Source organism: Hordeum vulgare, chromosome 1H, assembly GCF_904849725.1.
Source record: "Hordeum vulgare subsp. vulgare chromosome 1H, MorexV3_pseudomolecules_assembly, whole genome shotgun sequence".
Lineage (NCBI taxonomy): Eukaryota > Viridiplantae > Streptophyta > Magnoliopsida > Poales > Poaceae > Hordeum > Hordeum vulgare.
In genome coordinates, this window is record NC_058518.1 from 51203164 (window position 1) to 51218853 (window position 15690).

Consider the following 15690-nt stretch of genomic DNA (forward strand, 5'->3'; position numbering starts at 1 on the left):
CCAGAACATGAACTTGCTCAAACCCGGCGATGACGCAGAGGATCGAGGAAGGAGGGGACCGAGGTTGCTGGCAGTTGGATTAAGAATTTGAGATACAGTAATATGCCATGTTCATGTCCCCAATGAACGTGGCATGCCTCCACTCCGTACCGTTTGTTCGAGAACCAACAGTCAGTTCAACACGAACAGCCCCAGTTACTACGAACCTGTGCAACGTCCATATTAACCCGTGAATAGTGCCCCGTCTACACCAATGCATAGATAGTTCCCCATCTACAGTACCAGACTTCTTGGAGTTGTTGCAGTTCAGGTTATTAGAAGTATTAAGCTGAAGTCCAAAAGGTATTAAGCTGAACTCCAAGAACTCCAAAAAGTATTAAACTGAAATCCAATAGGTCTGGCTTAAATTACCCTAAGATCTTATAAAGAAAACTTCTGGTCTATGCATTATCTGTCATGACAGTGCAAAGAACACTAGAAAAAAAATACACTTAGGTTCGTAGATCACCTAGCGATGACTAAAGCACTTGAGCGAGCCAAAGGTGCACTGCCGGCATCGTCCCTCCCTCACCGTGCCGAGCAAAACTAAACAGTCGGAAGTCATCATACTAATGCCCCACACGACCAGTGCACCAGAACAACAACTGTCGACGATGAAGAGAATCATAGATCTAAAGGATTCAACCTGTTGTAAACACACGAACGAAAATTGGAGATCCAGCAAAGACCAATACCGAACCGAGTGAATCCCACGAGATCCGCCGGAGACACACCTCGACACGCCCTTCGACGATGATAGATGCTACATGCACCGACGGCCAGGGGCTAGGCAGGGAGGACCTTATTCCATCTTCAAGGAGCTACCGCCGGCACGCCTTCCTGAACAGGACACAAATCCTAAGAACATTAATTAACCTTTTTATCCACAACAAAGCTAGTAGGGAGCTAGCAAGAATATGAAAAGTACTATTGAATAGTAGAATTATGCAACACAATCCAATTATTCTGATTTAGAACATCTAGTAAGGATTAACATACCTTTTTCTCCTCCTCAATCTTAGCCTTGATAACTGAGTATAGAGCAACACCAGAAATAGCAATGGCTGTTCCAATTCCAGTTTGTGTCGTGATCTTGTTGCCTGCTCAGCATTCAAAAAAGTATTATGTGACAAGAGTACACCAGTAGAAGAAATTGGAAGAACAAGAGCCGACATATGTATCTGTCATTAAGAAACAATAGAATTTAGCGATACCAAAAATGATGATTGAGAAGCCGATGACAAAGACACGTTTCAACACGTTGCCGACGGCATGTGTTAGAGGGGCCACCCGCTGCAATGTGTTTGTTGCAACCTGTATGTCCAGAATTCTTTTAGGACCAAATTATAACAGATAAATGAAAGAATGGCAAAACTATCATCAGAAATGGCACAATTATAATGCATATCTGGCGATATCATGATTTATTTCTGTATCTGAAACAACTAAAAGATGTCCATGTGCACCAGATGCAGGGTCACACTGTGGTTGACATGGTTGAAGTTGATCAATATCATCTTGACGTGAAACTTTATACCTGGTTATAAAGGTGATAGAACAAGCCCGCCAAGAAAATATTGGAAACTAACTTTGTTAATCCAACTTTGGCAATTGCATCTTTAAATCCATGCTGCACTAGTTGAGGTCCTTCAATCTGCAAGTTAAGACTGTGATAAATAAATATATTACAATCAATGGTCTATACATGCAGAATTGACAGTAAAAGTAGTTTGTGAATAGGAATTTATATCCATGAATCAGGTGAATCACGCAGTCATAAGCTATAATGCTGCAGGACAAGTAATTTTTTATTCCATTGCATATTCTTACAATTGTTTGTGTTGCAGAAACAATACTCATGTTATAATCAAAATTATAAACGTAATATATGCTCCCTTAATCATGATGCTAGATCGTTCATACAGAATTTTGGGATTATCATGCCGACACCAATCACGTGGGGCATCATCTTGTTATACATAATTGCATATACAAACTGCATGCAGCCATGTCCACACATACAAGAACAGGAACTTGTGGCATTAGTTGCAGTATTGCAGGCCCTAATAATGGAATAAATGTCCATCTCCTAGCAGTCAAGTATGGCACTGCAAACAGATAATATCCACTTTTCATCCCTAAAGTTTGGGAAAAAATCTCTTTCCCACCTTTAAATCTAAAACCATTTATTTGCAAGTCTGGCTTGGAGGATGATTGACAGAAAGAAATTTGCACGGGCTAGTTGTTCGGCTGGAACAAGCAGAGACAGAGGTATGTACTAGTATGGGACCTAGGCTGATGCTTCGTATGCTTAGGGTGCTGGCTGAACTAATTAGGAACGATATGTGACTAGCTAGGGGTCCTATTCCTTTTTCCATAGACCAGGCATACCCTTACATATACGATTATACGAGTAATACTATTCAGCTGACAATCACTGGGAGGGGGTGGCAAATGGAATGTTCCTATGGCAATTTATATTGTCGCGAGGATGGCAAATTTAGTTTGCAAGCACGGCAAATCCTGGCAAAAAACTGAACCGAGGCGGATTTGCCATCCTTGCCAACTAAACTTGCCATCCTCGGCCAACATAAATTGCCATGCAAATCGTTCGGAATTGCCATGCTTCCCAGCTGACATTCGCTGATTAAGCCGGTCCTACAGATAAAGGGGTATATGGCCGACTAAAAAGACAGAATCAACCGACACCTTTTGCAACTCTATATTACTTTTTTTCTCCTGCGTTTTTCCTTTCCGGCACCTAGGTCATAGCTTCTGCTCAGCCCTAGCAGCCCTGGAGTTCGGCTCATCCTTTCCGCTTTTCACTGAAAACGGTCGGTTTACCTCCACCAAAATGAGGAATCTGTGGTGCTGCGCGGATCAATTTCCCGTGGCAACAATTGATAAGTTTTTCTTTCCCAATTACCCTTACTGCTCTTTATCCCAATTGAATCCAGTTTGGATGTGCTCGGCTCATGATAGGATCTCAGTCTAATCATAAAATATTTGGATTTCTTTACAGAAAACAGGAGTAAAGAAAATCAATTGAAGAAATATATTATCTAAAGTTTAATGATAACCATAGACTTACAATAAGTGCTGGAGGAATGCAGACGATGAGAGCAATTATGGAGATATAGGCATACAGATTGGTGCTATCCATGTCAGTCTGGGACAAATAGAAATAACAAGAAAAATTGTTAAATATGAATTCTTCAAGAGGAAGGAAAACTGGGTGCAAAACCTTAAAGCAAGACACAAACCATAGCTTTCTTCGAATAAATGCTACGGTAGGTGAATGAGATATTAGAAATCATGGCATTGATGAAACCAGTCCAGTTGAATGAGAGTTCGGTGAGAGATGCGATTGATACACCTGTTCAGTTTAAAATAGTTAATCCTGGTCCACATCTCATGATCAGAATTGCTATTTTCGAGGTGTGATCCTGACATGATTCTACAATCATCATGTCAACAAAGGAACTATCATGCCTAGTGCCTACGGTTCTCATCTTAAGAATCTTGCTAGTCACACTTTATGACCTAACCAACCCCGTACTCATCACAAATTAAAACGAAAAGGACAATCTACAACACTTGCATTCTATAACATCTATTTTCCTCTTGTCCCAAATCAAACAGCATGAAACATGGGGAGCTAAACTTCATGTGAATATTGAACAATATTAACAATGATGATGAAAATATTGTGCAGAAAATGTCCTAAGTGATATATGGATAGTATGACAAGCAAAAAATGTAATAACCAGAAATTACCTATCACAACTGGAGCCAGGGATAACCACAATGTGAAGGGAACTTGCTGCCCAAGAATAAACTGTGAAGCAGCCGCGTTGAAGAACGGCTCGAGAGCTGGATTGTATTTGTTTGTTATTAAGATATTAAAAATATTTGCCTTAAAAGATTTAAAACATGTATAAAAAGAAAAAGAAAAAGTCAGCACAACAGACAGAGAACAAAACTAGAATATGGTTGCAGCACCTTTAATGGTGTGGGCAAATGAGACCGATACGGCAGCAAAAGACACAGTGCTCGTTACATGACCGATGGCATGACAAATTGCAACTGGCAGCAGCAGCTTCAAAAGCGTCGAATTCATCGGCTACAAGAGTACAACAGTGTTGGGTTTACTACTTTCTTCCAGAAATAACATCATTAAAAATAAAAAGAACAAGGACAAGAAACACTTGATGATTCACAGAAATATACAAAATATTCTCAACAAAGAACTAAATTTACATTTTGTGCATAATTTAGTGTGATTCTTAGAAGCCCATTTCATCATTTGTAAATTCCTGAAAATTCAGAAATGCACTCTATAGCACTGTAGTGTAAGATATCAAGGAGAATGGGTCATAAGTTGATTGCAAACAGGTAAAGACACAGAAGAAAAATGTTGCAGATCAAGTGATTTCTGTAAATGTTTGACTTGATCCGGCTATTTCAATTGTGTATATATCCATCGAGAACCAACATCATTTGCTAAGGATTATGGTACCAATAAATTATTATAAGTAATTGTGTCTAAGTACTTCAGAAAATAAACATATAAATGCCTAAAGACATCAATGACCCGATGCTTCATGTTTTCAAAATTATAATTTTGTGAAACGCTGATCACTACTTGTGACTAAATATAATGAACCATGAGTCAGGGTTGTGATGAGAAATACCGCACGCTTCAGGAGACCGGTGCCCCAGCTGATAAGGCAGTACAAGACTCCAACCGAAAGATGGGTCACCGACACAAAGCTATGCAAGTTGGTAAAAGTTCAGATGATGAACAGAACTGATCTCAGCATAAAAAATAATTCGGACGGACACATACTATGGATAGGGGAAGTAATCAAAGATCTTCTTGTTGAGGATGTTAAATATCACATTCAAAAAATACCTACATATTATATCAAAATAGCATCATTAGAAACACTCTCTGTCATCTACATAACTGTGGTTTACATTTATACGATATATGACCTGCAGGTGAAGTGAGTGAGCATACCACATGAAGAAGAAGAAACCAGTGACAAGAGCCGGGTACCTCTCCAAAAAACCGATGGGCTTTGCTTGCCTGTAAGTGACAACGATAAGTTGTGTTAGGGTGATACAACAAGTCGTGCTGGGGATAACAAGACTAATCTCAGAGCTCTCATGAAGATTCGTGTTGAATTCTACACTTTGAGATTTTTATTTTTTGAGAAAACAACAAGTACAACACAGACGCACACTTTGAGATTTGTTGGCAAAACATGCCAGAAATACTTAATCAGAAAATAAGACTCTCTCTCACTATTGAAACTAGCAAGACTGCGAGAGTATAGGCACAAACACACAACTGACATGCACAACCACACGCGAACACACATGCGCATGTCTTACAGAAGGTAGGAAACTATTGAAGACTCTACCATTCTCACTAATTACCATGGGCATGTATTATCCTGCTTAGCGTGCATGGCTGCATGCACTTTGAACAAAGCGGAATCCAAGTGGATAGAAATGAATAACCTCAGCTCTTAGGGCCACATACCAGCAGTAATGCATAATTTCTCTTATGTTAAGAGCATGTCCACGAATACTGTACATACTTAGACCAACTAAAGCATGCGTGTGAAATAACGTCCTAAAAAATCATGAATTTTGGTAGGACAACGTATTTTCACTCAGTAAGTCGATAACATAATAGATGTAGCATAGCAGCATTGGCATCCAAATAGAATGCTATCAGAGGAAATTATGAGCATTGGTTAGCTAATTAGTGTTATTACAGTATTCAGAACAAAGCATGATTTAAGTGTAGGAGTCCAACTTCAGCTTATATGCCTTAATTAGATAGATGGAGGATTGGGCACAAATTTGGTGTTTCCCTAGCAAATAAGAGCAACTCTAGCAGACCCCGCAAAAGACGCGAACCCGCAAAATTCCGGCGAGTATGCGGGTTCGGCCCATTTTTCCGGCCAGAACAGAGCCCGCATACTCGCCCGGCCCGTACAAAAATTTGCCGCGGCGCGTTTGCGGGTCGAAACCCTATCCCCCGCCGCCGCCGAGCCACGCAATTCCCCACCCCCCTTCTCCACATTTCTCGCCGCCGGCGACCACCTTCCGCCTCCAGCCGCCATGTGAAGAGGCAGTGGTCGGAGGAGCCGGAGGACGTCGAGTTCGCCCCCATCAAGGAGGAGCCCGAGGAGCTCGACCGCCGCGGAGTCGTCGGGCCGGAGGACTTCGTCGCCGACGTGGACGCGATTGCGGCCGCCATTGCCGAGCAAAGCGTGCACGAGGAGGCGGAGCGCCGGCGCCACGACGAGGAGATCGAAGACCTCCAGTGGCGGCAAGCGGTCGCGGCCAACCTCGCCACCAAGGCGAAGGACGACGAGTGGTGGCGCATCCGCGAGGAGCAGAGGGCGAAGTACATCGATCTCTGCAGCTCCGGCGAGGAGGATTGAGCTCCTCGGAGGCGTCGTCCATGGCCGCGAGCTCGCCACCATGAGATCCCCACCCCCCTAGTACTAGTACTAATGTAGTATGTAGTATGAACTAGTGTTTGCAATGCTTGATCATATAAAATATATGTAGTATGTAGTATGAACTTCCCGTGAAACTATATTTTCAAATTACGCAGTTTCATCTACGGTTTCTGTTCGGCCGCGCTAATTTTCGACCCGCAAACGAGATCTTCATGAAACTGCAAACGCGTTTTGCGGGTCAAGATTTTGCGGGGCCTGCTGGAGTTGCTCTAAGCGTCTGGGCTGTGCGCCCAAGTCAGCTGGCAGGTCGTCCTAACAAGTAGTACTAGATCGAGCTCTTCAGTCTGAGAAAAATAACACAAGTCCAATAACAAAACCACGCACAGCTACTGGATAAAATGTGGAGTTTACGCTGTAATGGAGTAGGGGCTGCGGGAAGGCAAGATACACTAACCCCTGGGAGTCAGATGAGGGACCGGAAGCCGACGTCCGGGGGAGCCTCCTACTCCCCGGAGAAGGCAGGGATACGGTACCGAAGGAGGAAGCGGGGAACAACGCCGGTCGGAGCTTCCCACCGCAGACCAGGTGAGCGCCGTCCGAGACGGGGTTGCCTCTGGCATGGAGCGATGGGGCTCCGCGGCGGCGGAACCGCTGGTGGCCGGCGACGGCGGCGCCGCCGCCGCAGAGGATGGTGGCGACCGCCGCCATTTGTGTCTGTCTACCGCGAAGGCGTCAGTGTGAGGATGTTGTGTGGTGGAGGTGCGCGCGCGGGGAGATAGAGCCCGTCAGACGAAAGAGCGGCAACAGTCGAACAGGCGTCGGGAGGGGAGACGGCAGGAGCTCAGAGCACGCTCACGAACTGTGGATCTCTAAGTCATAGTGGCCTACTCTGTTTGTTTGAAGGATTTTCTTGCAAGAAATCCAATCCATTATTTCTCCGTTAACACTAGTGTAGAAAACGTTATTGATGACATGTCGTCTTCGCACCATTAATAATCACCAATAAACATTAAGAACATTTCCAACAGTGACCGTAAATAACACGCGCGTGAAAAACATTGGTTTTAACACGTATGAAGCGGCTTCGCGCGCTCCAATGGACGCGGGAGATTCCGAAAAAAGATCGCACGTAAGTCCGACGCGTGTTAGCTTTGGCGCATGGCATTCGGCGCGCTTTATAAATTCAACGCCCTCCACGCATCCTCTCACTGCTCTGTGCCTCACCACGCGCCCTCCCACCACTCTCTCCGTCGCTCTTTCTCGTCTCTGCTCGCCTCGCCGCCGCCGCCGCCGCGCCGCCAGGGAAGTTCTCGCTTCCACGGTGTCCGCGAACGCCCCTCTGACACCTTCTATGCCTAGATCCGCTCCAGCGACATGCACCTCGGCCTCGACACGTTTGACACCGCCGACGAGGCCGCCAGCACGTACGATGCAGTGGCGTGGCGCCTCAACCGGCCTCGTAGGGACATAAATTTCTCCGAGGTGATCATGCGGGAGTGGGCATAGTGGCTCGCGCCTCCCCATGGGTTGTCACCGAAGAGCACCGTCGTCAGAACCAGAGGCGGGAGCGCCGCCTCGGCATCGCCGAGATGGACGAATATACCATGGCGGCGTGGTGCCAACAGTTTCTGCAGGACGTCCTCGACGAGCGCGCATTCTCCGCGCAAAGGAGGGCGGAGAGGAGGACGGAGCGAGCCGCCTATCGTGAGGACAGGCATACGCGGAAACAAGCCGCACTCTTCAACATGGAGCTCAAGGGAGCGTCGACTTGGGACTCCGACGATGAACGGTGGGCTGACGCTTTCATCACGATGGAGGAGTCGTACACCAGCAAGTCGGAGGAAGACGACGAGAAGTAGTTTTATCATTTTTTATTATGTATATTTTTATCGATGATGAACTATCGACAAGGAGCAGATTCTATCTATGAACTATTTATACTTATTGTTTTTCATCCATGCCTATCATCTTGTTTTTGTGTAGAATATGCATCGCGCGCTCTAAATTTTAGCCCTTTTGCTGGAGCGGCGTGCGCATTTTTTTTTTCAATGGCCGTTGGAACCAACGCTCTGTGACGTGTAAAATATGTTATTCCCACCTTGTAAACATGTTTTAATGCGTCGCGCGGTTGCGCGCCTGTTAAAGATGCTCTAATACCTCCCCACCTAATTGTGCGGAAAGTTTCGCCACCTGCACAGCCGTTGGATCGTCCTTGATCCACGAATCTTCAAGCACGCTCATACACATTCGTTATTTTTCTTGCCTACCACGTGCCCTTTTACCTTACCTTGTAACAGCAATGATGTTGTAAACCTCGTTGGCGAACAACAATGACAATTTAGACAAACTTTTGAAACATCAGCTCTACTGTACAAAGAATCTCTATTGTAAAAAAGATCTAGCAACACAATCTATGTTACAAAATAAATCCACAACATAATTTTCATTGTAAGTGTTTTTCAATAAAATCTTTGTTGCGAAGCAAAGGAATACGTTGAGCCGCTAAATTGTGCCGCATCTAATGACACGTGAGACGGCTAATCTTCTAGAAGGTCCACCGACCGACGCGTAGCAGCCCTCATAAAATATATTTTTGACATGTGAGGCACATTTTACCAATAACAAATACTCCCTCCGTTCCTAAATATAAGTCATTTTAGAGTTTTTACTAGGGAACTACATACGGATGTATATAGACATACTTTAGAGTATAGATTAACTCATTTTGCTCCGTATGTAGTCACTTAATGAAATCTCTTAAAAAACTTATATTTAGGAACGGAGGGAGTATATCAGTGGCATGACATATGTATGGGGTCACGTCATGAGTAATATCAATTCATCAATGACATGTCATGATGGGTCGACGTCATTAACTTATTTTTATGCATAAAAAATCGGCACAACGGCATTTTTCTAGTCAAATGTCAATATTTTCAGCTTACACAACAATAATAAAATCATATAACACTTAAGTTTATTTAATATTATAAACAAACTCGAATGGCAACATTTAAATTTAACTAAGTACTAATTAGCACGGCATGACTAGTATCCACATATTCAACGAAAGGCTGGTTGTAATGGGGAGTATCATATATATTGATACTAGTATCATGCATATGATACTAGTGTATGATACTACATTCGTAATGCATAGTATCATATAGTAGTATCATACAACAGTTCATTTATTGTCATGCATGACACATAGTAGCACAACATTTAATATGATACGGTATCACAATATGATATTCAATCCTCTTTTTCTTTATTTAATTCTATGTTACATCATTAAATATGTCTAGTTGACATGTATGATATACAACCCGCCAACATATCATGATTAGATACGTACCATGCGACATGAACCAGGGTCGTAGTTTTGAGAATCCAAACCTCACAATATATACATAGCCTCATGGTGTTGGGCACGTGGAATGCTACCCTGACACAAAATAATTTTTTCTACCGTGCAACCAAGATCACAGCATAAGGTTTTATCACTAGACTTGCAATCATGGCAGCGGACATGGAGTTGGTGTTACGTGTATCATCTCATCCTTGTGGAATGCTATGCTGACGCAAAATAAAATTTTCTACCACACAATCAAGATCATGTTGTGGAGATAGATCATTGGATCAAGTTTTATCACTAGACATGCAATCATGGCAGCTGCCGTAGAGTTGGTGATACGTGTCACACCTCTTCCTTGTGAATCCCTTGATAATTTGAGCTTGTGAATCCCTTGATAATTTGAGCACGTAGGTGCAACACCTCCAAGGTATCCACACATACGGGGGCAAGGTCACTCGCTAAATTGCTAGATCCGACCAGGCAACTTCAGTGTGGGTGTGGCGGTCGTGGCTGGGGTGGGGAGAAAAAGATCAACCCTAAACCGCACACCCAGCCCCCCTTCATATATATCTTCCTAACGAACTTCTACAATAGAGGACCATTAGAGCTCTAATCTTAGTTTAATTCAAATCCTAATCAACATCAGACTCTAACCCCTTAAGCATGCAACCCTATAGGTTCATATACACATGGACATGATCCGTGTAGATAATTGGTAGTGTCTACTAGTAGAACGTGTCAACTTTCATGTGTGCGTAAAGTCAATTTAACGAACCTTGACAATGTTGTCTAGCTCAAGCCAAGTACTTATCACCTTTGTTGGTAGCCCGAACTCTCTTCTTGAAACTGTGATGCAGATTTTCAAACAAAGTTAACACTTAACCCAAATCACATGACTATGCTTTTCGGATCTGATCCTCGAGAGGACCCAGAGAAGATTTATCTGCTAGGAGGAACAAATTCCATCTTGATCAACCATATCTCGCGGCATGTCTTGTGACTCATCCAAAAGTTATCTTTATAACTATCCGGTTACCTAGTACCGTTTATAGACCCTAAGTGAGTAAGTCATCATCCCAAGAACATGTGAGGACCTCTAGATCATGGCATATACTCTCTCTGTACCTAAATAATTGTAGTTGAAGATAACTAATCTAGTTCTCCCCAACTACAATTATTTAGGTACAGAGGAAGTATATTATACTTGAGACTAACATATGAAAATATTTTGTTTTTCTTAAAGTGGGTATGTTTGATTCGGTGATCAACATCCTTGAGTCCGTACTAGTGGGTTAGCATCTTAGTGTTCGTGACTTGTGAAACATTATCATTAATCGAATCAATACTTGACAAAGGATATGTGTTCGCATAACCTTATCAACTAGAAAAGGGAGCCGATGGATCATGTATTTTGGTCCAACTCCCTAAATACCAGGAACCTATTGGGAGGAGTACCATGTCAATTTTTAAGGAATGAAGAAGTTTTAATAAAGTTAAATATTCTGGAACGGTCGACCGTTCTCGTCTCACCCCGGTCGCGAGGGTGTTGTTTGATCGGGCAACATCAAACACACTGCTTCGCACCACATGTGTGTAGGTGGGATCCACTTGTCACCCTCATGTTCCTCATCTTTTTCACGCAGAGTTTTGATGAATACTCACCTCCCGTTCCCCACCTTCTCGGTTGCCGCCGTCGATTTCGCAGCCACACTCAGGCCAAACAAGTCCTCTTCCGTCGTAGCCACGACCCATGACCATGGTGTTGGAAATATGCCCTAGAGGCAATGATAATAGTTATTATTATATTTCATGTTTAAAGATAATCGTTTATTATCCATGCTATAATTGTATTGAATGAAAACATAGATACATGTGTGGATACATAGACACAACAATGTCCCTAGCAAGCCTCTAGTTGGCTAGCCAGTTGATCAAGGATAGTCAAGGTTTTCTGGCTATGTGCAAAGTGTTGTTGCTTGATAACTGGATCACATCATTAGGAGAATCATGTGATGGACTAGACCCAAACTATGAACGTAGCATATTGATCGTGTCGTTTTATTGCTATAGTTTTCTGTGTGTCAAGTATTTGTTCCTATGACCATGAGATCATATAACTCACTGGCACCGGAGGAATGCCTTGTGTGTATCAAACGTCACAATGTAACTGGGTGACTATAAAGGTGCTCTACAAGTATCTCTGAAGGTGTCCATTGAGTTGGTATGGATCGAGACTAGGATTTGTCACTCCGTGTGACGGAGAGGTATCTCGGGGCCCACTCGGTAATACAGCATCACACACAAGCCTTGCAAGCAATGTGACTAAGTGTAAGTCACGGGATCTTGTATTACGGAATGAGTAAAGAGACTTGCCGGTAACGAGATTGAAATAGGTATGCGGATACTGACGATCGAATCTCGGGCAAGTAACATACCGAAGGACAAAGGGAATGACATACGGGATTGCCTGAATCCTTGACACTGAGGTTCAACCAATAAGTTATTCGGAGAATATGTAGGATCCAATATGGGCATCCAGGTCCCACTATTGGATATTGACCGAGGAGTACCTCGGAGCATGTCTACATAGTTCTCGAACCCGCAGGGTCTGCACACTTAAGGTTCGACGATGTTTTAGTATAGTTGAGTTGTATGTGTGGTTACCGAATGTTGTTCGGAGTCCCGGATGAGATCACGGACGTCAAGGGGGTTTACGGAATGGTCCGGAGAAGAAGATTGATATATAGGATGACCTCATTTGATTACCGGAAGGTTTTCGGGCATTACCGGGAATGTACCGGGAGTGACGAATGGGTTTCGGATGTTCATCGGGAGGGGGCCAGCCCACCCGGGGAAGCCCATAGGCCCTAGGGGTGGCGCACCATCCCTTGGTGGGCTGGTGGGACGGCCCAAGGGGGCCCTATGCGCCAAGGATAAGAAATCAAAGAGGAAAAAAATGAGGTGGGAAGGAGGAGAAGGACTCCACCTTTCAATCCTAGTTGGACTAGGATTGGAGGAGGAGGACTCCTATCCCAAGCCGGCGCACCAAGGGGGCTTGGCTCTCAAGGCAAGCCTCCCCTCCCCTCCTCCTATATATAGTGGAGTTTTAGGGCTGATTTGAGACAACTTTTGCCACGGCAGCCCGACCACAAACACCACGGTTTTTCCTCTAGATCGTATTTCTGCGGAGCTCGGGCGGAGCCCTGCAGGAGTAGACCCTTCACCACCACCGGAGCGCCGTCACTCTGCCGGAGAACTCATCTACTTCTCCGTCTTGCTTGCTGGAAGGCCGAGATCATCGTCGAGTTGTACGTGTGCTGAACGCGGAGGTGCCGTCCGTTCGGCACTAGATCGGAGCGGATCGTGGGACGGATCGCGGGATGGTTCGTGGGACGGTTTGCGGGGCGAATCGAGGAACGTGAGGACATTCCACTACATCAACCGCGTTTCTTAACGCTTCCTGCTGTGCGATCTACAAGGGTACGTAGATCCAAATCTCCTCTCGTAGATGGACATCACCATGATAGGTCTTCGTGCGCGTAGGAAATTTTTTGTTTCCCATGTGACGTTCTCCAACACATGGCCGCCTCCTCCTCCTGGCCAGCGGCAGCATGACCAGCGCGAGCTGCAACCCATGCCCTTTTTTTGCCTCAAAGCCCTTCCCTGCAAGCTCACGGTGACGATGGCCCCCTGGTATTGTTGCAAGCATCTTTTGCAGCGATGCATCTAAGGAGGTGTTTGTTTCGTCAAATTTTGCTCGTCATCTGTTTACGGGATAAACAGAAAACGTTTCACGCGTTTGTTGATCCGCCTCCGTAATCGCATCCCTCCGTAAACAACTCCATACTAGCTATCCATCGATGCCGCTCATCCCCCACCGACAAGCGTTTGCGTTACCACCCACGAGCCCTCCTCCTGCCCCACGACTCCCTCATCCTCTCCTCGAGCTGTCCAGCGCCGCCGCTCCCCTCGACCCCCTTCCAAGTCCAGCGCAGCTGCCCTCCCTTCACCCCCTTTGAGTCCAGCATCGCTGCCTCCCTCGATCCTCTCCTCCCGGTCCAGCGCATCCGCCTCCTTTCGATCCATCCGCGCCGACGGGAACGATCCGCATTACCACGCCGCTACCAAACAGGTTCCGATTTTTGCAGTCCGAAGCTATTACACCCTGTGATCATTGTTTTTAAGGCGTCCCCGAAGCGTCGCCTAGGCGAAGCCTAGGCGTCAGAGCGCCCAGAGATGGCGAGGCGTCGAGCTCGCCTTAGACCATGGACTAAGGCGTCCAGATTCCCTCCCTGAGGTGTCCAAGGCGCCTCCTAGGCGGGTGAGGCGTCGCTTTGGTCCAATTTGGACACCTTGGGAGGGATTGGGCGGGAACTGGTGAGTGGCGGAGCTGGCAACAGAAATTGGGCGGGATTGGATAGAAATTTGGGGCCAATGTGAGGTGAAATAGATGGGAGAGAGAGTGGGGAACACACCGGTGCAGAAAAATAAATCTGAGAGAGAGAGAAGACCTCTCTCCTCTCAGGCAACGAGCCCCTCCTCCTCCAGATCACGTCCACCGACCAAGCTTCCTCCCTCATCCAGCTTCCTCCCCATCACCGGCCAAGTTTCCTCTCCTCCCCTGGCGCATCCCTCCCCCAGCAGGGCAACAAGGTAGGACTAGCCTCTCGCCCCATGGTCTCTTTCCTCTCCGGCCCTCACTTCTGTGCTGCTGTGTTGTGTTGTGTTGCTGGGGGAGAGAGTGGGGAACACACCGATGACAAAAATGAACTAAGGCGTCGCCTCGCCTCGCGCTTTAAGTGCCTAGGCGTTGAGCCCCCCCCCCCCCCCCCCCCCAAACGCCTTAAAACGTCTCGACGCCTTAAAAATCATACATGTGATTTGATTTCGTTTCCATTTACATTACCACTCCTCAAAACAAACACCTCCTAAGCGTATCATTGGACAGATGCTCGGTGCCTTGACGGCAAACGTGGTGGTGCAACCGATGATGGTGGACGCTGGAAATTGTGTCCGTCAATGCGGCAACCAACATCGCCAGATGTTGCAACCAATACGTCTACAAGCTACAACCGATGGTCGAGTGACCAGTGGTGGGGAAGCTACAACCGATGGTTAGGCAACCAATAGCAAGGCGAGCTACAACCGATGACGGGACAAGCTCACGCCAACGAGCTACAACCAATGGTGATGGTGTGGGTGAGATGATTTTGCTGAGACAGACGAGACAAGTTATCAAGGCGAGCTACAACCGGTGACGGGACAAGCTCACGCCGAGGAGCTACAACCAATGGTGATGGTGTGGGTGAGATGATTTTGCTTGAGACAGACGAGACAAGTTGTGACCAATGAGACAATTTGTTGGGACCGATGATTAACACTGGGAGCTACAAGCCACCCAACACCTTGCTCTCACACGTCGGGGTGCAGCGACCGACGGGCCTGGATGGGGATGCTGGCATCCAATGGAGGCGCTAGCCGGTAGACCGGCAGCTCGCATCGCCCAGAAAGAAATCGGCTGGAGATGCTCGTATTGGTAGCGCACAGAAACACAGCAATATGTCACTGCCTTGTATCCAGGGCGAACTGTTTCAGGAGAAGACAAGAAAGTAGACTAACGGAAATGTAAAAGTCTATTCTTTCAACGTTGTTTTGATGTTTTCACATAAGCAACATGAGCACACTGGGCCAATACAAGTATTGTATGAGAAATGACGGGATATAAACATTTGATTCATACAAATTGAATGATTCAACAGAAACAAGTCCCTCGCGATGCCAAAACATGCACTGCATAACGCATACAGA

At 45.6% G+C, this 15690-nt stretch overlaps 1 protein-coding gene across 4 annotated transcripts; it reads right to left on the reverse strand.

Moving 5' to 3' along the window:
- Nucleotides 1-365: 365 nt before the first annotated feature.
- On the reverse strand, nt 366-7376 carry LOC123418547 (triose phosphate/phosphate translocator TPT, chloroplastic-like). 4 transcript variants are annotated; one of them, XR_006617938.1, is made up of 13 exons: nt 6979-7376; nt 5063-5131; nt 4889-4954; nt 4734-4812; nt 4042-4162; nt 3817-3912; nt 3303-3415; nt 3131-3208; nt 1577-1693; nt 1254-1353; nt 1039-1139; nt 774-897; nt 366-685 (listed from the first exon to the last, which is right to left on the reverse strand). XR_006617938.1 is itself a non-coding variant. In XM_045107033.1 (12 exons), the coding sequence occupies exons 1-12, from the start codon at nt 7230-7232 to the stop codon at nt 853-855; spliced, it is 1239 nt and encodes a 412-aa protein (XP_044962968.1). In that variant the 5' UTR covers nt 7233-7375; the 3' UTR covers nt 366-852. The 4 variants fall into 4 exon arrangements, 2 of the variants coding, with proteins under 2 accessions (XP_044962968.1, XP_044962995.1); XR_006618023.1 differs by having other exon boundaries at nt 774-879; nt 6979-7372; XM_045107033.1 differs by having other exon boundaries at nt 366-897; nt 6979-7375.
- Between the last annotated feature and the right edge of the window lie 8314 nt (nt 7377-15690).